We start from the raw sequence: 26,711 nt of genomic DNA on the forward strand, positions 1-26,711 counted from the left end.
GTTAATTCTTTCGCTGAAATCTCCATTGTTTGCTTTATCCTAATTCATGTATTGAAGAGGAATAAAAAAAATATCATTTCCCGTCTTTGTACATCTGTAAATGTATGTTTATATAGGTCATTAATACTATCATGTACAAATATATATATCGAGAGATAATCACTCGTTTTAAAACTAGTAGTAAATTTTTCAGTTTGAGATATTTTTTAATACACTCCCTTACATTTTCTTATTTCTTTATTGCCCACAAGGGGCTAAACATAGAAATGACAAACAAGGACAGACAAAGGAATTAAGTCGATTACATCGACCCCAGTGCGTAACTGGTACTTAATTTATCGACCCCGAAAGGATGAATGGCAAAGTCGACCTCGGCAGAATTTGAACTCAGAACGTAACGGCAGACGAAATACTGCTAAGCATTTCGCCCAGCATGCTAACGTTTCTGCCCAGCTCGCCGCCTTACATTTTCTTGATGTCTAAAAGAAACTCTTTCAATATCAGAGTTTCTGTGTCCGCAATTTCTAGTTTTTGTTGCTAAAAACCTTTCTTCAAATAACAAACTAGTAATTAAAAAGGTTTTACTGTCATTTGTGTAAGTATATTGACAGAACACTTATAAAAATAGACACAGGAGCGTTCCCAGAAAACAAGCAGCAATACTCGGATCTGTGAATAATGTAAGGATACTTTCACGAAATATTTGATGACCTGAAATATTTTTATGCATATTTTTCAAAATTTATTAAACGTCTTTTGAAGAACGACTGTAAAGTCTTGAGCTATTTCCAAAATCATGAACAATGACAGATTGATTATGAAAGGAATAAAACTTTCAACAAATATTGACCTACCTGCAACATTTACGCCAAGGACAGTTCCTAGTTCCGTTAGTAGATCCTCCGTTTTTTCAAATTTTTGGTACGGTGCCTTGAATTCGTCCTTCAAGCCATAATGTATGCTATCACTAGCAATATGACAGAACTTATCCTCGAAATAGCCTTGTCCATATGGATCATATAATAGTTGGACGATGTTCCACTTATACCCACGCAGCATCGTCGAAAGGAATTGTGTCAAAGATATGAAGTTTGGTCCGATTCTTGTCAGTAATGGATAATGCAATAATCTGTACCTTGCAAAATCTGCTGCCATTGCTCCTGCAGTCAGCATGGGTATACTCCAGAATGTTATCTGTCTTGCAAGAGGCGCTGCAGCGTAGTCACAGAATGGGCCGAAAATGACATCAAGTTCCTTGCGGACGTAGAAGTTGATCGCTTCATTGATAGGATAAACAAAAGAACAACGTGAGTCGGCATAGTTGACCTGAAAATATAGATGGAAAATGGAGAAATTAAAGTTAGAACATCAGAAGAATTCTAAACGATTTCTTGAACATTTCTTAATTGTTTGACTGATTGGTATCAATGAATCAATTTTTTTTTACATATCACACCTGTTTAAGAATAGCATCATTAGTTAAATGTTTTCAAAAAGCCTATCATTATTTCTCAGTATTTCTGATGACGCTAGCGACAAGGAAGCAATTGCAACTAGGCGCAGAACAAAAACGGTAAAGCACTTCGACGACCACCTATTTTTCAGTTTTGTCACTGATGCTTACATCTTTCAACGAAATATTGAGCTATATGCATGCATGTGTGCTGTGTATGTATATCTATTTTCACAACTCTGTGGTGAGAGAGAGAGAGAGAGAGAGAGAGAGAGAGGGGGGGGCGTACGTATGTGTATGTCGTAATCAAGTGGTCCAGCAAATAAATATAAGTATTGGTGAAGTATGTATTAGACTGAATTAAGAATCGGAAGCCGAAATCTGTGCTCAATTAAAGCCACAGTCCAATTAGAGAAACTAACTGACGAATACACATACATGTGTGTATGTGCGCGCGTGCGTATTGAATCGTACTTCTAATGAATTCCGTATTGTTCAACATGGAGTTGTGATAAAACATACCCAAGATATCATGTGTATGAGATCAAAACGAGTAACGACGTGGTTTTAAAGCGAACTACTTAACGACACGACTAGGCGTGTACCCTTCATTTGTTTAAGGAATAGATCTATCACTGATACATTCAAGTGTACCGGTATCTTTAAATAACAATGGATGAGGATGAGGTCTTTATCAGCATCTTACGCATTGTAAAGCTTAAAATAGCTACCGAAGACAAAATGGTTACAGTAACAAACACTAGTCTTTTGCTATTCTGGGTGTATTAGGCATTTCATTTATTCCTGGAAATACCATCCCAGTTATGGAACTCGTGGTTGATACCACTGACATCATACATCTACAAACGCTATATTCTCTTATCCTGAAGTATCCGAAACTTTGGATTTTTCAATCTTCTCGGGAGAACTGTTCAATGAAATCTATAATTTACTTCTACAACAATTATATATCAGAAAATAGATCACTTGTTCGCCTATGGATAGGCGAACAAGTTATCTATTTTATGATATATAATTGTCAACAAGGGTCTTCAACGAAAACTACTGATTCACTGAATCACCAAAAATTACAATGATAATAGAAACTAGTAGCACCCCATGGAAATTCCACGGTCAAAACGATATGTTTTGATTGCTGTAAGTTTATATAGAGCCATAAAAGTTAGTGTTCCTTTATAATTTGTATATTCTGCATTATTTTCATTTAAAAACGCCTTTCAGTTCTTCTGAGTAAGGCTGTAATTGAAAGAGCATGACATTGCTATCTTCTCAGCTGTTCAGAGTTGCATTTTTAAATCTATGAGCTTTACAATGATTACAGAGAATATTCATGTCATCAATATTGTAACTTTCATCAACAGGTTTTTTTACTCTCTCTTTCTCATTTTCATTTTATATTCTATCTTGAACTCGTTCCCTTATCTGTTGTAAAATTCACTCTATACTCTTTGATTCGTATTTTCTCTTGTACACAGTGATGCTCCCGTTCTTATTCTAGTGATTCGAACCTCTGCTTCTCTTTACATTAGCTATACCGTCTCATTCTTTCTCTTGTTAGCTTACATCGTCTGTCATCCATATTTTATAAACAAATAACAATTTTCAAGCAGAGAGACGATAAATAATTGCACTTATGCATATACGTTAGGTGATAGGTAACATTAAAAAATTAATTCAATTTAAAAAAAAAGAGAAGTTGTTTGTCATCCAACACTTTTCATTTCATTTCGGTTCAGTTGTTTGCTTATATCTATTTGTCTTGTTGTCAATGCAAAGTTCGAATAAAAGTTTTTCAAAAATAACATCCATGAGTATTTTGCTAAATTATTTCACTTTCATTGAAAAATTTATCTTACTATGATAAGCTCATTATTATTTTCTTCTTTCGTCCACCCATCGAGATATTTGTCAATGTGGACACATAGATAAATAGATCGACAGATAAATGATATAAAAAACTGAATATCAATATCAAAATGGTATTTTCTTGTTAGTGACAATAATATATCTAATATTTCCCTCTGCTAAACATACGTCGTGGCACTCCGACCAACGAATCAGCCTGCTCGTGAAACTAACGTGCAAGTGGCTGAGCACTCCACAGACACGTGTACCCTTAATGTTGTTCTCGAGGAGATTTAGAGTGACACAGAGTGTGACAAGGCTGACCCTTTGAAATACAGGTACAACAGAAGCAGGAAGATAGAGTGACAGAAAGTTGTGGTGAAAGAGTACAGCAGGGTTCGCCACCACCTCCTGCTGGAGACTCGTGGAGCTTTAGGTGTTTTCGCTCAATAAAGACTCACAACGCCCGGTCTGGGAATCGAAACCGCGATCCCACAACCGCGAGCCTGCTGCCCTAACCACCGGGCCATTGCGCCTAAACGCTAAACACGCACACACACACACACACACACACACACACACACACACACACACACACACGCTCTCTATCTGCCTGTCCCTGTCTGTCTGTTTCTCTCTCTCTCTCTCTCTCTCTCTCTCTCTCTCTCTCTGCCTTTTTTTAACCTCACAACTAGAACACCATTCTGCCAAACATTGTATTTCTAATTCACTTCCTCTCCTCTTCAACTAACTTTTTAACCACATAATAAATATTATGTTCTCTCTACAGACACTTGTCTCTCCCTCTTTTTCTTTCTCCCTGTTTTCTTTCTCCCTCTTTTTCTTTCTGCCTCTTTCTCTCTTGCTCTTCACTTTTCCCGGCAACTAATCACGTGAAAGCGTAATGCATCTCGGCATTAGCGTATTAATATATAGATTATTGCAACTAATTTACAGAACCTAAGTTATATCTGATGAGGAATATTTCAACGCTTTATATTTCCTACTGTGATTCAAAATATAAGTTATTAAATTTTGTCAGACAGATAAGTATTAAAAAGAATGCTGTATACTGAAATATACGATTCAAACAGAAACCATAAAATTCTGTGTGATTCTGTATCATTCTATCTAACTACCGCCCAGTCACGGCTGATAAAATTGATGAAAGTAATTCAAGAATAAAAGTAAACAGTATTAGTGATAACGAGTTATTAGTTTGGAATTCTTATTCCACTATACGCATTCATCTGCTGCTTTTCCTGTTGTGGACACCAATCCCATTCAGTACAACTCCAGACTACAAACAAAACTATACGTCAGTATTCTATATTTACTTCAACTACACGCTTGTTTCTTTTGCAGAGAACTGCCGATAATTTTGATGGTGATAGTGGTGGTGATTACGATGATACGAAGATAATGTTAATCCTTTCTAGTGTGGGTTTAAGATCTGAAATTTTGGGAGAGGGTTAAGTTGATTACAACGACCTCAGTACTCGACTGGTATTTATTTCATCGACCTCGAAAGGATGACTGGAATAGTCAACTTCAGCGGAATTTGAACTCAAAGCGTTAAGATGGACGAAATGTAGCTAAGTATTTTGTCAGGCGCAGTAACGACTCTGTCAGCTCACTGCTTTAATAATAATAATTCGACTATAGGCACACGGCCTGAAACTTGTGGGGGAGAGGACTAGTCGATTACGTAGAGCCCAGTAATTATTTTATCAATCCCGAACGAAAGGAAAGGCAAAAGCAACCTCGGTGGAATTTGAACACAGAATGTAAAGACGTACGAAATGACGCTAAATCATTTCGTCCAGCGAACAAACGATTCTACCAGCTCGTCACATTACTGATATCTGCTATTTGCACAATACCTGAAATTTCGAGGGGAGGAGGCTAGTAGATAACATTGATCCCAGTGTTCGACGGATATCTATTTCATCGATCCCAAAAAGATGAAAGGCGAAGTCGACCTCAGTGGAATTCGGAACGTAGTGATAGGCGAAATGACGCTAAGTATTTTGGTATTTTGCGTAGCACGGAAACGATTCTGCCAGCTCACCCCTTAGCACTACTACAACTAATAATAATAATTGTTCCTATTATAGGCTCAAGGTCTGAAATGTTGTGCATTACTCTGTTAGCGATTGCATTATTATAATTATCTTTCAGGCGGCGAGTTGGCAGAATCATTAGCACGCCGGGCGAAATGCTTAGCGGTATTTCGTCTCTCTTTACGTTCTGAGTTCAATTTCCAACGAGATCCTCTTTGCCTTTTATCCTTTCGGGGTCGATAAATTAAGTGCCAGTGAAGTACTGGGGGGCGGGGTCGATGTGATCGACTTACCCCTCCCCGCAAATTTCAGGCCATGTGCCTTTAGTAGACATGATTATTATTTTTTATTTCGCATTGACTGAATAAAAGTATCAGTCTTATTCTGCTAAAGCAGTTCCTGAACTGTGAACTAGTTTATTTTAGATTTGAAATCTCTTTTTAGGTGCTACCAGAACTATTGAAAGTAAATGAGAAGCTAATTATATAGAATTAAAACTGTACAACATTGACACTTTGATAAATGTCGCGGCAAGCTTAATAGTCTAATTAAAGTAATTAAATTATGCAGATATTCTCCTGATGGTCAACCTGGCGGGTTCAGCGGCATGTAAATTTCGTATCGTAGATATATACAGACATACTTTCAAATAACTTGAGACCGAAGTATTTGATCATTTAAGCAATTTTGATTCACATTAGGAATATTTATATAACCAAACAAAGTCAGTCTCTCCTAATATAGACTCATCTCGGTTATCATGGTCTGTGGCTTGTAATGAATTGGATTTTTCCAAATCTGATGCTTCTGATTCAAGTCGATATGGTACGATTTGTAGAATATCTTCATCGTTGGTATAGTCAAAAGATGACTCTTCAAAAAGACAAATGAAGACCGATATCCATTGAAGAAATGGACAACATGCTCTCATCGCTTGTATTAGCCATTTTGAAACTGATGCGTTGTGACGTCATGCACCAATTTTTCTATTTAAGTTGTGTTTGTTGGTTGCTTTTGGACAGGTGCGAGAATTGTTAACTTTTAACAACGAATATTTCGCGTGTATGACTAGAATTTTTTAACTGATCGATTTTATTCATTTCAAAGTACAAAATAACACTAACATATATTATTGTAGTGGCGGACACCTCCCAGGTGAGAAGTGAGCTAATCCAGGCTATGTATAGCAACATCGAATCAATTGTCCGGGTGAACAGTTTCTTCTCAAAACCGTTCGCGATCGAGCGTTCAGTTCGCCAGGGTTGCCCCGTGTCCCTGCTTCTGTTTGTATTAGCTCTTGAGCCATTGTTGCGGAGGTTGGAGGCCGCTGCGGGCCACCCACGTGATCTATGTTACGGTAGAGGAGCGACGGCGTACGCGGATGATGTCTCCATAATCGTGTCTGATGAAGGGCAGCTACCTCGTGTAGAAGACACCATCAAAAGATACGAAGCGGTGACAGGGGCAAAAGTTAACCGAGATAAATCAGTCGGCTTGCAACTCGGCACCTGGAGAGGCAAGTCGATGCCTCCCAACAGCGTCGTAGGACGTTAGACAGAGGGCTCGGTTAAACTGCTCGGAGTCTGGTTTGGACCAGATCTCCAGATGGTGATAAACTGGAGCGAGGTCACAAGCAAGGTGACGGCCATAACCCAGACCTGGTCTGAATGGACCTTATCATTGCCAAGGATGGTGGAGGTTCTACAGGTGTTGTTAGCAACAGAGGAGATTATACAGCAAGCATACAACACACAAAGTACACCCATACAGCATACATCACCACCAGTAACACTCAAAAGAAAGGAAACCGCCTTAGATAATCCAAGTTCACCTCGTAGACAAGCAAGCACAAACACAGACAGGCACATCACACAGTCTCGTCAAAGCCCCTCTAAAAACAAAGCTTACATGGTAACATATACTAAAAGCACGGCGATTGAACGAAAAATCATCACGTTCAAATCAGTGTTTGGAGTTAAATTGCCGGCAGAAGAACACACAGAAAACACAAAAAGCATACTGATATACAAGGAAAGACACGCTAAATTGAGGGAATTGTTCGGTTCGAACATTGACCCATTAGGATTGATGGTGGTGTATGATACCCTACCTCCAGTCGTAGAGTATGAATAATTAATACCATATATAAACTTGTAAAAATATGTATGTAAATTTTAGTATTATAAAAAATAAACATAAAATGTTATAACATCAAAGACAGTTATAAGTAGCCACTCGAGAGTGTGGCTCGGGCGGCCATTTCACCTTCTTTTATTATATAATTCGTTCCCATTCCTTCGTTTACGTTTTGTGTCCCCAATTTGTATTTGTATTGTCTGTCCTTGTTTGTCCCTTCTGCGTAGGGCCCTGGTGGCCAATAAAGAAATACAGTCAGCGAGGTACGCTGTTCGGGCCAGTCCGGCAGAGACGACGAAATACGCCGTCATAATGCGGGACATAACAATTATGGGTTCCCAGAGACTTTAAGATAACGAAAGGCAGAGTGCAAAGTACCTTTCCATTTGCTGATTACCCCCCTCCGATATTCTGTTGTAAAATCTGACACCATGCATCGGGTTTTCTTGTGAAAGATGGAGAAGTTCTAGAATAAAATAAACAAATTCCATACCGATGGGCGAAAACACAACTCAACTGTCCAGTTATATCTTGAACAGTTTGGCAACAACACAAAGAAAAGGCTCTTTAACATAGACTTTTAAAACAACTTTAAGCAAACATATACGAGCCATTTGAAGAGCGTCTTACCAATACCAAAACAATAATAAAAACAATAATAATTTTTTTTTACTGACCAGAAGGATAACGATTTATTGAAAGCCATATCAATTCGTTAATTAATAAAGTCAATATCTTAACTCTGATTTCAAAACATAGGTGAATTAGATAATTTTAAAACACGAAATTGCTAAATCATTAAATTTACAACTAATTTAATAATTTTCCTGTCTTTTTAAGAATTTTTTAATACATAATAGAATAGTTTTTTTTCTGCATATTTTATAGTTCAACATCTAGTCAAAGAAGTCTATAATATAGATTTCAATTTCTCTTAACTGTAATTCAACTATTGTTACATCAATAATCACCTTGTGAATGGCATAAATGGTATACAGTCAAATTTTGATTTTCTTTCAATGTCTGACGTAGAGTATAGGCTAAAATCCATTAACGGCTATATAGAATTACTGATTCATACAATTATTATATTCAATGTATCAGACTATTTAGTCAAAAGATCTTAATGCTGTTTGCGTTATTCTACCTGATCAACACTCTGTCTAACTGTGTACTCGTCTATATGCCGACGAACTGTCTGAGTGACTAGGATGATTGCTAGATAAGTTGTTACAAATTCATGGTAAATATTCTGCTTAAAGGCACAGTTACTTCGATTTGCCTCCCATTTCATTGATAGATTATAAGTAGTAGACATTGGTAGAAAATTTTAATTGCAATAATTTCGATCCAGGTGAGGTTTGGTTTCCTCGCAGTACTATAGAAAATTGTACTAACTTCTGTCTATATGAAGTATTAGTTTCTAAATCACGTTGACGTTAACTGACATTATTGAAGGTCAGGTGTTTGAAAGAAAATGGTTTAGGAAGACTTAAGGACGAGATCCAAAGAAAGTGTAAAATCACACGCAGGTTAAGGGTTATTGGCCGCTTAAGAAAAGATAATACAAAGATATTTTGCAATTTGTGTTTCAGTTCTTTTTGACCATCACACCAGTGATCAAGACTTATCAACGACCACGGTTGATTTCGGGCGCTGTAATTACTAGAGGTAATGTATGAAACTTTGCTTTAATAGTTGAATGAGGATAATTTCTCAATCAGTTACCGATCGATTAACTTTTAGAAAACTATAAAATTTAAGTCTAAAAGTATTTTATCAAAATGCTGAGAATTGAAAAATAAAAGAAAAAGAACTAATCAAGAGAATATGTACAGTGTGGAAATGTTTTAATTTCCTGTGACAGCAAGCAAAATTATTGTATGAGAGAGATAAAGAGAGAGAGAAAACAGTATCACTATTGTTGCTGCATTACTGAGAATGTACATTTACAAATACACATGTTTGTACGACCAAAAGGTTTTGTGGGTTAATTGCTTCAATCAATTTGACTAAAAATATGTATCATTGCTATTTTACATTTTCAGTGGTAATCAGCAAGACGACAGCTTTGTTTTGTGTATTTTTTTCCATTTCAATCATTTGCTATAGAAATTCTTAGGTAAATATTACTTACACACACCGTAGCCACCAATGGAGAAAACAAAAAAATCTGATGACATGAACAGAAAATAAATAGAAAATGGATGGTGGTAAATGAAAATGATAATTATTTATTTCAGAAATTATATACTTAAAGATGATCTATCGTTCCATTTTCAAATATATGATCTATCATCATTATTTACATATCAATAATATATTGGATTGTCAAATGGTGGTTACATGCTATGCCAATCAGTGGAATAGTGTACTGCTCGTAGCTAAGACACTTAAATCTAAAATAGCTCAGATTTTAGATAGTAAAGCTTACTCCTGTTTACTATAAATATGATGGAACAGGAAGGAGTCACAACAACTGATATACTCTATATAGTAAATTATACAACGAGAAAATTTAGTGGTCATTGAAGCTGCTAGAAATAGCAACCAAATTCCCCTCTAATCACATCTTCCTGTAACGTTTTCCATTATATATCTGATAAACCCAGGCTAGATGTAAAATATAACCCTTATTTTAGACTTCAAAATATTAATTCATCTATCAGTGCTAAAATACACACTATGTATATGGGATACAGATACATGACACACACACACACACACACACACACACACACACACACACACACACACACACACACACACACACACACACATATATATATATATATATAACAATATTAGGGACAACATCCAAAATTACAGGTAAAAACTCAATTAAAATCAATTTATAAAAAATCAAAATTAAATTGAGCTTTATAGATAAAATAAGTATATATATATATATATGTGTGGATCAAAGCAGTTTGATTCAAATTCGTTGGTACTCTTGAGTTTCAAGCATGTAACTCCCGATAAATTGGTTGAATACCCTTCTTTTGTTTGTTCACTCACTCGTGGTAAGTAACTTGCTTACCAACCACATGGTTCCAGGTTCAGTCCCACTGTGTCGCACTTTCGGCAAGTGTCTTCTACTATAGCCTCGGGCCGACCGAAGCCTTTTGAGTGGGTTTGGTAGATGGAAACTGAAAGAGGCCCGTCGTATATATATATATATGTGTGTGTGTGTGTGTGTGTGTGTGTGTGTGTGTGTGTGTTTCTGTGTGCGTGTTTTTGTGTATATGTGTGTGCATTTGTGTGCCTGTGTTTTGGCCCCACCATCGCTTTGCAACCGATGTTGGTGTGTTTACGTCCCCGTAATCTAGTGGTTTGGCATAAGAGACCTATAGAATAAGTACTAGGCTTACAAAGAATAAACCCTGGGATCGATCGATTTGTTCCACTAAAGGCAGTGCACCAGCGTGGCCGTAGTCAAATGACTGAAACAAAAGAATAAATATATACATAAATACTCACGTATACAACCACACGAACACATGCACACGCATACACACATACACACGCATACACATACATACACATACACATACATATATATAAATATATATTTTCACACATACACACTTATGCACTTACATGTAACAGAACAGAACATGAGAACCAGAAATATAGAAACATAATTCGTTACCAAAAGCTTCCCCATTCGTTTCATCTGGCCCCCTACTATTTTAGCCTATTATGAGTAATCGCATAGTTTATTAGACAGTAGACTGAGAAATGAATTGTTTGCAATTGATTTGTAGTGATGATTGAGTATCATAGAGATCAACACGTGTCTTTAAGAAGTAATGACGAAATCGGCATGGAAATATACAGTTCGTTGTATATTTAAAAAGAAAGGAATCTAGTGCAATACTGACAGATTTCTGAGGTAGCAGTGAAAGGAGGAAGTCTTAAACAAGATTGTTCAGTGAGTCGACTTAGATGCTTAAGCACCTGTAAGTAGATAGAACACCAAACGACGCACCTAAGAGAAAATAATGAACCATTAACATATAAATTATTAAAGATAGCTACGTAATGTAATTTCTTTCTATTGCTGAATGACAGGAGAAAACTGACAGGGGAAAAACTGATACATGGAAATATGTAGAATTATTTCACAAGGTAGTCAATCTTACTAAAATGAAAACAGACACATTGAAATAGACGCAGGTATGGGCGTTTATGGTTCGATGCCTCTACGCGGTACATAGGCAACGACTTTCTACTTTAACCTTGGATTGCTGGCGTAAGTCGAACCGACACCAATCAATGAATCTACACTATCACAAAGCATAAGCTGACAGAGTGAGTGATCACAGACATCCAATACAGATTAAATAGGCGCCATTCCAACAGCGGACATCATACACAAATATACAAATATGGGCATGTATTTTTTTACTCTATGTTTACAAAAGACGATGTAAACACAAGGGAAAATACAAAAAATAAAAAAGTGCACTTCAGTCGACTTTCTTTGCTATATTTGTTCGGTAGTGAGTCAGATACTTTCTTGTCATTGTCGCCGCCAGAAAATCGTTGAACCAAGTAAATACCTTCAGTAAAATTGAACTGAAGTTCTCCAAAATGACGTCCATTCAGCCATTTTGTTCCAGTCATATATTATCATCAATATTTAGGAAATCAGATTTAAATCTGAAATTGTTACAAACATCACGACTAACACATGGTTCTATATCAGAGGATATTGAAGAATGTAGGGACTCTCACACAGCACAAATACTTGGGATAGCAGCTAGCAATTATATAGAATTACTAATAAGTGTCTGTTTTGAGGATTGATTTAATATTAAAATATTGATGACTTATGGACACAAGCGTAAAGTTATATGTTCTGCGTGATAGAGTGAATTTTGTTGACTGCGTTTCAATTCTGCCAACTATATATTCCAAATTTAGCAGCATTAAAAGCATCTTTAACCGCAAGGAAATTATAACTTACCAAGATGGCTGTCAAAATTTATTTACATTGCTAGGCTTTTTAATTATCATCTCCAAAGATCAATATATTCCCATGTAATACGATACTAAATCACTGTATGGGAAAATTTGAATATTCTCAATCATTTCACTGCAGTGCAATGTTATATAAGTACTACGCACAAACATACTAAAAAAAGAACAACTAGATTTTAATCTCTTTCTCCTGTTACAGTTCCTCCTGAAAGCAATTATCCTATGATAATTCTGCTTGTCATTGCGTTACTTAGCCCGGTGGTAACGCTTTCACTTGATTAGAGAAAAAGACAGAAAGTAAAGGAGAGAGAAAAAGAAGGAAGGGGAAAAAGAGAGAAGTGTCCATGATGTGAGGTAGAAAGAATGTAATTGTAACGCTTTCAGGTGATTAGTTGAAGGGAAAGAGAGCAGAAAGAAAAAGGAGAGAGATAATGAGGATAAGGCGAAGAGTGAGAAAGAAAGAGGGAGAGAGAAGCGTCCATGACATGAGGTAGGGGGAACTTAATATTTATTACGTGGTTTAAAAAGTTAGTTGAAGATAGAGAAGGAAAGTTAAAAATATAATTTTAGCAGAGGGTTGATGTTATGATAGTGAGGTCAAAGAAAGAGAAAGAGAGAGAGAAAGAGAGAAGCGGGAGGGAGAGGGGAGAAAAAGAGAAAGGAGAGATAATGATGGTGGTGGTGGTGATTGGACAGTGAAAGTGTATTTTTTTATTGAAGTAAGTTTTATATCACCCGTCACTTAACGCATACGCATAAGTTTAATTCTGTGAAATATTCACGCTTATTTACATGGCAGATATATGCAATTTAACTAAAGGTCGTATCATATGTAGGGGACACTTTTTTTTTGTTTATGAGGAAAATGGGAAAATAAGAGTGTATATTTTGTGAGTGATGTGTTTTAAGTCTATAAAATTGTGCTTAAAGTATATAAAGTGTATATATAAAGTGCATTAAGTAATCATGGCAAGTATTCTAATTTCTTCCACTTTTCAATGATAGCAGATGAGCGACTTTCTTTCCATACAGACACAACACGCAACGCTTTCAGTTTTTTTGGTTAAATCTTCAAAAATAACTAAATGGCTTTACCATTAATTTCGTGAAATATTCACGGATCCAGCTAGTAACAATCATTAAAGAAGTAAAAAAAAAAAGCAGCACATGCCACAGAACTTTAAGACCGCTTAGAGTAAGTGTAATAGGGATGACTGGACCACACTTTGATGCTATGGCCTATCTCGTAGCTAGGCCGTAGTTTTACATCTAAATTGTCTTCCCACAACTATGATTATACGATTATTAGTGTGAATTACACACCAACAACAACTTTGCTGTAACACATTGGTATCTTTGTACTGTCTATGAACTGTTATTTAGTCGCATTTACAGGTTCGATATCTTCTCGCTAGATATAGAAGCTGATTGGCAGAGTCGTTAGGTCACAGGACAAAATGCATTGCAGTATTTGTTCTGGTTTTACGCTCTATGTTCAAATCCACCGGAGTCACATTTGCCTTTGAGTTTTCTGGTCTCGTTAAAATAAAGTATTGATGGCCCGGAATTGTCATTCGGCCAATAGAAACTATGCACTCCAAATTTAGCAATATTAAATACATCTTTAATATGACTTAATTTGTCATTAACTTTAATATCAACACCATTGGGTGTCTTAAGCAGAGTTCTCTTCCTCGTAATATTTGAATAGTTATCTAGTTTGGAGATAAATCCCCCCTTTCTTTCCACTAGTTTAGAGAGCTGAAATATTAACGGTTCATGGGGGCAGGCTCTCCCTCTCTGCTTTAGCACTGAAAAAGAAAAACAAACAACAAGAAAATAAAAAACAAATTCAATAACATCCAAAAAAACGTTTTGAGTTGTATCACTGCGAATATATACATACTTTTTTACTCAATATTTACCATATACGTGTAGGCGTAGCCATTTGATAAGCTTGTTTCCCAACTATATGGTCTTGGATTCAATCCCTTTGCGTGGCACATTGGGCAAGTGTTTCTACTATAGTCACGGGTTGACCAAAGCTTTGTGAAGGAGATTAGTTGACGGGAACTGAAGGAAGCTTCTCGTATGTGTGGTGTTTATCTCTCTCTGTGTATATATGTATGTGAGTTATTTTCGTTTGTTTCCCTACCGTTTAACAACCAGTGTTGGTTTGCTTACGCCCCTGTAGCTTGAAAGTTCGGTAAAAAGAGACCAGTAGCGTTTAAACTGAAGACCAGAAAATGAAACAAGTGAAAAGATAAAGGATGCCAACTTGGTTGATTAATTATTGATATCTCATATAACAAAACCAGAAATTTTAGAGGAAGAGACGTCAGATTACATTGACAGGGTATTTGTTTGGTGTTTGTTTTCACTACAGGAGGCGGAAGGGCAAAATACAATTTCAGCGAAATTCCATCTCAGAGCGGAAAGGACTGTAACTAATAATGTAATGCGTTGTTCGCCCCTTTAACGATTCTGCAAAATCGATTTTATTCCCCGGGCAAAACTTGTTCTTAATGCTCCTCTTTGAGATTAAAGAAGAAGCATTTAATGCTCCTGTCAGCAGAACATTTCTTAGGACTAATATAGGGATATTCTTTATGTTTTACTTGTTTCAGCCATTAGACAACGGACATGCTTGGGTGCAGCCTTGAAGAATTTTAGTCGATTGAATTGACCCCAGTACTTATATTTTTAAGCCTGGGACTTATACTATCGATCTCTTTTACTGAACTGGTAAGTTGCGGGGACATAAATACACCAACACCGGTTGTGAAGCTGGGGTGCGGAACAAATGCACACAGACAGACAGACACACACACACACACACACATACATACACACACACACACACATACATACACACACGCGATACGATGGGTTTCTTTTAGTTTCCGTCTACGAAATTCACTCTCTCTTCACCTCTCTCTCTCTATGTATGTATGTATGTATGGATGGATGCATGCATGCATGTATGCACACGCACACACACACACACACACACACACACACACACACACACACACACTCACACATACATATATACGGGTCGTCAGTGGATTATAAATCCGAAAATAAAGTACAATCTTAAAGTTAGCGCAGTAATGTATTAACAAAATTAATAATATGGCCTATTATAGATCGACCAATGATCTCACATCCATAAAGTGATTAGCTTTATAGACAACTCGTCAGACTCCAATGGCCGTAGACATACATATATATAAAGAGAGTGGCTGTGTGAGTGAAACGGGCGATAAATAGAAGGAGGAAGACGCAGAAGAATCGATCCCACTACTAGAATGGTATGTAATTTATCGCTTTGAAAAAAGCTGGCCAGCCGGCAGAATCGTTAACACACCGGGCTTAGCGGCATTTAATCTGTCTTTATATTCTATGTTCAACTTCCGCCGAGATCGACTTTGCCTCTTACCCTTTCGGGGTCGATAAAATAAGTATCACTTGATTACTGGGGTCGATGTAATCGACTAGCCCTCGTCTCTCAAAGTTGGTGGCTTTGTGCCAAAATTTGAAAGAAGTGTATTGCCTCGAAATAAAATTTAGTCATGAGTTGATTTGTATTCAGACCTCAGAATCAAGGTAAGTAGAGTTTGAGAGATAGTGTAATACTGTATAATAATCTGAGACAGAGTTGCAAAGTGTACCCTTAAGGTAAGATTTCATTAGATCCCTGCAATAAAGATTAAAACCAAATACACACACGCATACACACACCAATGGCTTACCATTTAATAACATTTGCAGTGTGTATAGAAGAATGACACTGTGCGCGTGTGAGAGGGGAGCGTGTATATGTGAGTACGTTTCCATCTGTAAGTGTATTGGTACGTGTATGTGTATGTACAACTAGATAATTAAGAACGTATTACTTGATGAAAACACTTCAACATTTAAAAAAAAATATTCATTTAATATTTATAGATTTCTTGCATTAGTTCAACAGTTTCTATTTCATAATTAAGTGCTGAAGGCAAGGGGAAACAGAAACACTTAGAACCTAAACGAAATACAATCTCATTACAAAAAAGAAAGACACGGACATACACAGAAACGTAAACACTTTCTGATACACATATGGAAATTTGTACATTGTACTTCTCAGTGTAAGGTTTCAAATTGCTTCTTGAAAGATAAGCATAATACTCAGAGACAGACCTGTTTATTGATAGATCATTATTGCAGCTAAATTTTGATGTAGTCATAGAAACACAACAGTACGTAAAGCCCACACATACAACTTGAAGTAATAAGAGAAACAGCAATAAATAAAAAACAGTATTTATGCGACTTTTATATTTAATTAAAAGCATACATATATTCATGTATATGTATCTGCGTGTTTACTATGACAATGGGGGATATTATTGCAACATAAAAGTCCAGAATCCAGAAGCTAATTAGAAAGCATAGCCATTACACTTGTAAATCAAAATGCTGATTCTAAACAAGACAAAACTTAAACCTTTTGCATAGCAGAATCAGAGATAATTGTGAAGCAGGTCAGATCTCGATCATATGTAAATTATTCAGATTATTGGTAACGTATTCCATAAACCATCTTAGATGAATAAAGCAGAGGTTTCTACGGAGGTCAGTTGAATAGTATGATCAGAGCTAAATATTAGTGATAGTGGTGGATTAGTCGAATCGTATGAATGTTGAACGAAAAGTCTTGCTGCCATTAGTTGCAGACTTTTATATTTTGTTCCAAATTCAAATCTCGTCGAGATCAATTTTTTCTTTCATCATTATAGGTCAATCTTTATCTATAATTCTTAAGTAGTGTAGGCATGATGTTCCTTAGTTGTGCGTGGTGATTCTACTGGATATTCAGTAATGGGCATTTGGCGGGCTTAGAGGTTTTTGAAAATGAATCCGAAACGATATGTAACATAAGAATCATTTGGTATTATTTGGACCGAATAAGAAAAAAAAAAACAAAAAACATTAAAAGAATATTTGATACAAGAGAAAACATTGTGGTCAACAAAAAACTAAAGAATACGGCGAGATTTCGTAATTTATGAGGAGCTATTTTGAAGCGATACTTCAAGCAGTAGTTTGTTGAATGTCAACATGGTTAAGATGGTTTCAAAAATGGTCCTAAAAAGGTAGAACAGATTTAACGAAAAACAATTGCTAGTAGATATGTAGCCACTAGCTGTGCATTTAGTGGATAAGGCAAGAGCTTTAAATGATACGCAAAACATAATTTTTCGCAACATCTTAATAATATTGAGGTAGGAGGATATAATTCTTGCTGCATACTACGAAGAGCATTAAAGTTTCTTTTCCACTTACATCTGCTATCTGAGTCTAACTGCGAATAATGAAGAATTTAATTGGTTTTGATTTAGACAGTGAAGGTGTTTAATTCAGAACTTACTCTTATGCTTCATTTACTTCTCTGTTGTTTCTAAGCATACATACATACATACATGCATACATACACGCATACACATACATACATACATGCATACATACACGCATACACGCACATACATACATAAATACACACATACATACATGCATACATACATACACGCATACACACATACATAAATACATACATACACACATACATACATATATACATACATACACGCATACACACATACATGCATACATACATACATACATACATACATATGCAGTTGCAATATATTGTGTTTGCAATCCAGGAACGAGAGATTGCTACAAAGTACCTGGTGAACAAGAGAGACAGTGACGCTCTTGTAATCCCAAGGTGCAACCGCATGTGTAGGCTATGTCATGTTTCTGTGGAAGACATTACGCATGTAACTAGCAGCTGTCCTAAAATGTCGTCACGGTACTACCTCCCTATGCGGCGCGATGTTGTTGCTAAAACAATTTACAATACCATCCGCAAAAAAGTTTGTCCTGAAATAAACTTAGAAAATCCCTGTTATGGAAACACATACATAAACACCAACTCAAGGAATACTAGTGGAATATTCCCATCAAAACCTCTGTCAAATGTAAACATAACAGGTCGCATATTGTCGTTTGGGACAGAAGGGCAAAGGGATAGAGGTCAGCTGCCCTGCAAATATACATATCTCTGAAAATCGAAGAAAAAAAAAAGGATATTTGTAGACAACTGCTTTGAAACCTCCAGCTTTTATATCCAGACTATGAATTGACATTCATACCAATAATAATTGGAACACTAAGTTTTGTTAGTAAATGCTTAAAGGAGAATCTGGATAAATTTGGGATTTTCAGAAAGAAAATCGACCGGCCAATTCGTACATTACAAGTGCAATCTGTGAGTGGAACAATAAAAATAGGCAAGACTTTTCTCAAGTAACAAAAATGTGAATTTGTCTGTGTTAACAACATCCCAAAGATGGATCCATGTATCTTTGTTGGAAACCGGCTTCCTTCTCAGTAGAAGGTTTATAATGATTAAAAAATAGAAGAAACATACATGCAAGCAGGCTTCTCAAAACCAGAAAGAAGAAAGCTCATTCGAAGACTACAGATCCAATCCATCACTGGAACCGTAAAAATCTGTAAAACTTCTCCAGAAGATTATCATTCAAATATGTTAGCATGTCTAGATATGAAACTATAAGTATGAGAATACATACATAAAGCAAACATACATACATACATACGTATATACATAGACGTACATGCTTGCACTCGCACAAGCACACTTTTATGCACAAACACACGAGCACACGAACAGACACTAAGGTAGACATACAACCTGCAAATCACATATACTCAAACGTACACAACAAACACATACACACACACACACACACACACACACGCACGCACACACACACACACACACACACACACACACACACACACACACACACACACACACACACAAACACACAGAGTTACAAATAGGCTGTGACAGGTTTTTAGTCCACAAGTTCATTATTGCAGGACATTTAAAGACGATTAGTAAAACTCAGGGAATGAAAAAATCGTATATTAATTACAAATTAAAATGGAAAGATCTATTAAGAAGACGAAAATATTGCAACGATATTCAATTGTAGCGACTGAACTGATAATTACTTGCAAAATTAATGGAAATCTTCCTCCCATTCTCCTTCTCTTCTACACTCGTTTCGTATTTTTCTCCTAATCTATTCCTCTTTCCCTAATCTTATTCCGAGGGTAAAAGTATATGTGTTGGATATGTTGTTTACTCTCTCAGTAAGACACAACTTTTTTTCCCCCGAAAGTGGTCTACAAACTTCACGAGAAAAATGCATGAACCAATTATAAATTTAGTTTTACATCCTTTTAGATTTCAGATTACGCTGCGAAAATTAATACTTATTTATTCATATTGTTCTTGAGATTTCGATGATGTAATTGTTTATTTTAAGAATGACATTGTAGGGTAGGTGTGAGTGAACAGTTGTGACTGATTTGAACAAAAACAGGTAGAACATTTGGGTCGGATATGACCGGTTTAAATGGTAAAGGGGTGATTATATTATATCGCAAAACATTAGACAAATATATTAAATTAAGAAATTCATCATGTATGATAAAATACATGAACAATCATGTGTAAAATACGCTTGCTTTTAAATGATATACAATTTAGATTGTATTATGTACAAGTCAGTGACTTGCTTGGTCGAATGAATCTAGTGTGAAGCTTGAAGACATTAGTAAGGACTACTGATGATCCATCTTTATCAAACTGTGCTATATTGCATAGTGACAGCTCTTAAAAATATACAGTAAATGAAGTAGACGGAGTTTAGGGAGATAAATCAATTATACAACCTGGAGTATGCAGACTTCAACTGGAAAAAGACCAAACCAATATAGTGTAGATAAGATCTCGCTGTTATGGATACGACAGCATTACATGAAAAGAACAACGAGAGCTATTCTCTGTAGCAGGGAAAGGGTACAGTATTGTGCACTCATGAGATCATTAAAAAATACTGGACAAATTAAATAATAGAAATATTGAGAAAACACATCTTCAGTGTGGTACTAAGTTGATCATAGTGATCAACTTAGAATATATTTCGCTAACTTGAGCGAAATTAGTTCGTAACATTATCATTAAAGAAACAACTCACACTGCACAACATTTAGAAATACATTTCAAGCAGAAGGAAAATTTGATATGTACAAACTGTTCAGGATGCTTACTAGTTACTTATTTTCTTAGATAAGCAAACAGTTTCATATAACATAACAAGGCCTTTCTGCTGTTTCTATTTAATTAAAGCTATTCTGACAATATTCTTATGCCACCATTCTAATTCTGAATCGTTCTATATTTTCTAATTATGTTTCAAAAACCTGTTGCAAATACCATGCCCCAAAATTAATTAGTTTCCATAATTCTTTTTAAGATGACCATATACTTTTCAGAATGCTTTAGACCCGTCATATTTTTATCGCTTCGAGCATATACAGTTGTTGGTCATATTTTCTCTATGTTTTTGTGTGTCTACATCCATACAGTAGTAAACATAGAAAAGCCATAAAATCTTACAGAAGAAAAATCTTAGAAAATATACATATGTTGCTAATCACACAATATATTTTTATAAATGAAGAAAGTACTATTTTGAACGATTTGTAGCATTTTGTTTTAATTCTTCGTTTGAATAAATGTTGTAGCACTGATAAAAAACATAGAGCACAAACGTTATTCTCGTAAACGCTTATAAAATGACGTCCAAACAATATCTGTTTAGACTTTTGCAGATGCTTTTGAACTTTATACAAGCCATAAAAATTAAATATTCAAATATTGATTTCATAAGATCATATAACGAACATTAAGAAGCCAAATTTATTCATGATAATCACATACAGAATTATTTCCATACGGGACTTAGCGTCAACTTTAAAAAAGAATTCTAAAATACTTTAGTATTGAAATGTGGGTTTTGAGTTCAAATCCAAGGATATACGCAAAAATATATATCATTCATATATATATGGTGTTTATCTTTTTACTGCAGCCTTGAGGGAGTTAACTCGAACGAAGCGACCACTGTACTTTCTTTTAAAAGGCTGGTACATATTCTACTAGTCTTTTTTGCTGAACCGTTACACCACGGGGACGTAACAAGCCAAAACCAATTGTCAAACGATGGTGGAGACAAGCACATACACAAAGACAAGCATACAGCGGTTGCGTATAAGAGATGGAGAGAGATAGAGACGACGGGCTTCTTTCAGTTTCTGTCTAACTAATCCACTCACAAGGCTTTGGTCGGCCCGAATCTATTGTAGAATACACTTGCTGAAGGTTCCACCAGTGCAACTGAATCAAGTTCAAAGTGGTTGTGAAACAAATTACTTACCATACGGCAACACCTGCGCTTTCCCACACATGTGTGGGTGTATATGCAGAAATAGAACACAAAAGAAACCAAACATCGAATCAAATAGGCAATACATCGAATACTCTTGCTCATTTCAGAACTTTTATACGTACATAAGTATGAACAAGATATGGTTCGAGAAAACACGCTTATTACATAATACAACCGTTTTATCTCCTCTAGCAACTCGAGACAGCTTTTCCAACGCGTGAAATTAATTCTGAAGCACGACTGACTCTTCACTCTTCCAGAGACTCAATGCACTATTGAGAGTATGACTCCAAGTCACCCAGAAATGTACATTAGAAACATCCCTTACAGTAGCAGTGCTGGTCCAGCCTTTCCCTGGAACTCAGATGTCACCCAGATATCCACTGGGGACAATAGTAAAATCAACAAACACAAACCATGTAACCATATCCAACAGTGCAACCATAACTCCAGACACCAACCCCTACCAAAACGAGAAAATTCTGTTTTAGCCATGATGAATCTGGCAAAAAATATTACAAGAAAAATGTTTTAGCTTTCATACAGTATTAACCTCTACAGTTACCCCACCGCTGCTGTCATTAATCCACACACCCAGCTCAATAATAATGCTGAATGTACATGATCTTTCACAATTCACAAATCAAACAAAAATATCATATCTCAGAGATCTTGCACACAGAGAAAAGGCAATATGTGTAGCACTAAGTGAAACACACCTGACGTCAGACATATTGGATGCGAAAGTGCATATGTCAGGTTATTTATTACACAGAACTGACCGCATACGGAAAGAAGGAGTAGCGCTCTTCATCTGTGAAAATCTGGCAACAAATGTCCTCCTCTCCTATTCTAACAGTTTGCGATACACTAATAATTCAAGTGATTGACCTTGATTTGATCAAAGGCATTACTCACCGTCCTCCTGATGCGGCTAACCACGGAGATCACTTCAGTAATGCTTTGTCGATCATAAGTCAGACCCTAAGTGAGGCCAGCCCACAGGCCAATGTACTTTTAATTAAAAGGGGACTTTAATTTTCCTAGTCTCAGCTAGTCCGAGAACTACATCCAGCCGGAAACTATACAAGAGAGATATGAACACCCTCGCGATACCACTAATGACTTTCTCATGCAACAAATCATTACTTCTCTAATTTAGGTAAATGACACACTCGACCTAGACTTTACTACCTATACAAACTTCATTCACAATATTCATGTAATTTCAACAGCTATTTCTGACGACAACATTATACAATTATCTATGTATGGTTCAAAGTGGGCAACACATACACACAAATAATATCAAGCATAATTCATTCCTCATGAACTTGAATTTCAGGAATCCAAGTGGACGGAAATTGAAACAAATTGGTCTCAGCATATTGGCAACCTCAATGTTAATGAGGAATGAACCTTCTGTACGAAGCGTTAATCAAGGTCTGTCGAAAGTATGTCGATTCCCGGAAAAACATGATTTAACGAGATAGACGGATACTAATACGTAACAGAATCAAACTAACAAAACAACTAAAAAAAAACCCAAACTCTCTCAACAAATGAGATAGCGAAAAAAGAAAAAAACAAATAACATCTCACTGGACCTAAAAATACTTTATGAAACATAAACTTCGCTAAAGGAACATCGAACAGTGGAGAATATAAAGTCTAATGCCAAGTTCTTTTTCCCCTTTGCTACGCAAAAATCTTCTACACACAACTAGTTTGGCCGTCTAATGGAGCTAAATGGATCATATACTAATTCTCCATAACAAAAACGCGGACTCTTGAGTCGATATAACAGTGTACATATTTTCCCAGCCTGTAAAAAATAAAATAGTACATAATCCAAACGAATTGCTTTGCCCCAGAATTCAACTGCAGAGACGTGTCGAGAAATGGATGATATTATGGAAGATGATATAGTTGCAGCTAGTAATGACCTATATTCAAGCTCAGCATCTGAACCAGATGGTCTCTCAACCATATTGTTAAAAACGTGCAAAAACAGACTCGCCAAACCATTAAAGACGCTATCTCAAAAGTTGCTTGATACCGGCATATTCTCAGAATTACTGAAGGACACAATAGTAAGACCTATACACAATGGAGGCAGCAGGGCTGAAACTAAAAATTACAGACATCTCACATCTCATACATTCGAAATTGTTGAACGCATTGTTCGAAAAAGAATAATTACGTCCCTTGAGGAAAACAACTTCTTAAATGATATATGGTTTTCGGTTTGGACGAAGTTATCTGACACAACTATTATAGCACCTTAACGCAATCCTCAGTAATCTCTTGAAAGGAAGGAACTCTGATTGTATATACCTTGATTTTACAAAGCATTTGACAAGATTGGCCATGGAATCAGGTTTTATAGGTTAAAGGATCTCGGCACCACAAATAAACTCGGAAAATGGCGCTTCTATTTCCTACGTGCTAGAAATCAATCTGCTGCTATAAATGGTTTTCCCTCTGCAAAGGCACCTGTATTAAGTAACGTACCCCCAAGGCACGGTTCAAGGACCATTATTATTTACCATCACCCTATCAGGTATAATCTCACAAGTGCATTCGGTCAAACTAACGAGTTACGCTGATGGCACAAACATATCGATGACAATCCAAATTCCAGAAGATGGTGTCACACTCCAATATGAGCTAAATCTGATTTATCAATGGGCAGATAAAAACAAAACAAAATTTGAAACTTAATCTATCAAAATTTCATATTCTTCAATTTGGAGGAAATACACACAAATCCACAATATTTGACATAAGATAACATAATGATTCAGAACGCGGCTTAGAAGTAATGATGTCAAATTATGTATCTCATTCGGGGCTTAGAAGTAGTGATGTCAAATTATGTATTTTTCATCAGCCACATCACCAAACTTACTTCTAAATGCAGACATCTCATAGGATTCACCCTATGAAACAGCGTGACAAGAGAACTGGTAGGTATGTTGACTTTTGGAAAACCTTAGTTTTGAGCTGAATAGATTACAGCTCACACCATTTTTTCTCCGAACTCATCCCGTCTCATAGAAGAAATTGAAGTGTTACAAAGCACGTTCACCAGTAAAATAACTTCGGTTAAAGTCCTTAATTACTGGGAACATCTAAAAGATTTGCGTCTCTACTCTCCTGAACGCCGAAGTGAGAGAGATATGCTATCATATATGCATGGAAAATCTTGGAGAAGCATGTTCCAAACTTCGGCATTAGAGGAACTATTAATGTACGAACTGGTAGATGCTGTCAGCTTCCAAATATACCACCTTCGATATCACAGGCAAAAGCACTATTGTACCAGTCCTGTATTCGGTGGCCTTCAACTGTTCAACACCTACCAAAAGAAGTCAGAAGTATAAAAGGGACTTCTACTGAGGCATTAAAGAACTTTGGATAAACTCCTAACGACGATACCGGTGCATTCAACCATTTAAGGGTACATTCAGAGAAGATCAATCTGTATCAAAAATCAACTTTCAGTCATAAAGTGACAACAAAACAAAGATTACGATGAATTAATACATCGCATCACTATTATTTCACCATTACTCTTAAGTTAAGGCTCATCAGGTATGAACGCAATGAATTTACACATTTTTATATGCACTCCTCGGATATTCAAGGATACCCAGATGTATCTTCAGTAATACGATCGGTTTCCGCCATAAACTCGTGCCTGGTAGCTGATATCTGTAGATGGGCTTTCGTAAGCAAACAAGGTTCATGCCTAAATTGAGCCTCAGCATCGCAAACTGCAATTTTTTTTTCCACTCCTCTACTTTGGGCTAGAGATGCTGTGATTTGGTTCGCGCAAATGGAACTTCAATTTTTAGCCAACAAATACAGTCAGAATCTCATTAACACGATATATTAATAAATGTTCTTCAACGACCCGAAGCGGTGAGCTAAATGACGTAATTACAGCACTTACAGGTGCAATTTCATATCAGGAAATTAAATTAGAGATATTAAAACGCACGTCCAGTTCTCTTAGCATTTCGATGAACGTCTTCCCAGTGAAACCTTGGAGGATAAAAGGCCTTCAAAACTATTACGAAGAGTGAAGGACCTTCTATTTCCCAAATGAATCTATCTTTCATGAAATATTTGTTCCTTTCACGTTTACTGTCAAATGTATAGACAATTATAGCATCTATTAGAGACTGTAGTTTTGTTGATAAACTAGCATAGTTAGCGATATATCACCTCTAGCTCCGTCTACTCCTTTCAGCTTGCTTTATTTCTTCAGAAATGGCAGCGTTCTTTAAGTTTACCGAAGACATGTAAAAAATCGAACAGCTTGGAGCACTTTTTCTGCGCATTCGATTTTACGTTCCAGAAAATTGGTGAGGATAAACGCTCCTCTAGTTTTTGTAGGAGAAATCCTACAGTGTTGGTATCGCAGGCTCATTGCTACGTGCCCCCTTGGTCTTTTAAATCTGCTTCCAAGCAACCGAAAAACGTAGACGCCAAACAATAATGTTAACTGTATCCCTGGTACTTCTAAAATAAGTCGCTTAGTTTATCTTTCTGACTCTCTTCGAAATCTCGTTCGTCTTAGACGTCTTACTCTAGCCAGAATGAAAATTGATGAAGATGCATTTAACCGAAACTCTGTATTATTCAAACTTCTTCTAGTAATTGATCTCCTCTTTATGTAGTACCGAAAGATAGTGAAGTTGATTGGCATCTCTATGGGAATTATAAGATTTTAAATGCCAAAATGGTGTCAGATAAATATCCTATTCCTGACATTCCTGATTGTTTATCTCCTCTGCATAGAGATAGAGTTGTTTTGAAGAT

General features: G+C 36.3%; 1 protein-coding gene across 2 annotated transcripts in view; it reads right to left on the minus strand.

Annotated features, from left to right (window-relative positions):
* LOC106876367 (atrial natriuretic peptide receptor 3) overlaps positions 1 to 26,711 on the minus strand; it is a 636,698-nt gene that overhangs the window by 418,988 nt on the left and 190,999 nt on the right. For both annotated transcript variants that reach the window (XM_089356641.1, XM_052970160.2), the window contains exon 2: positions 855 to 1,326. In XM_089356641.1, the coding sequence (XP_089212767.1) occupies positions 855 to 1,326 (472 nt within the window). The remainder of the gene's footprint in view (positions 1 to 854; positions 1,327 to 26,711) is intronic.

The sequence above is a fragment of the Octopus bimaculoides genome, chromosome 8 (assembly GCF_046866305.1).
Source record: "Octopus bimaculoides isolate indiv1 chromosome 8, ASM4686630v1, whole genome shotgun sequence".
Taxonomy (NCBI): domain Eukaryota; kingdom Metazoa; phylum Mollusca; class Cephalopoda; order Octopoda; family Octopodidae; genus Octopus; species Octopus bimaculoides.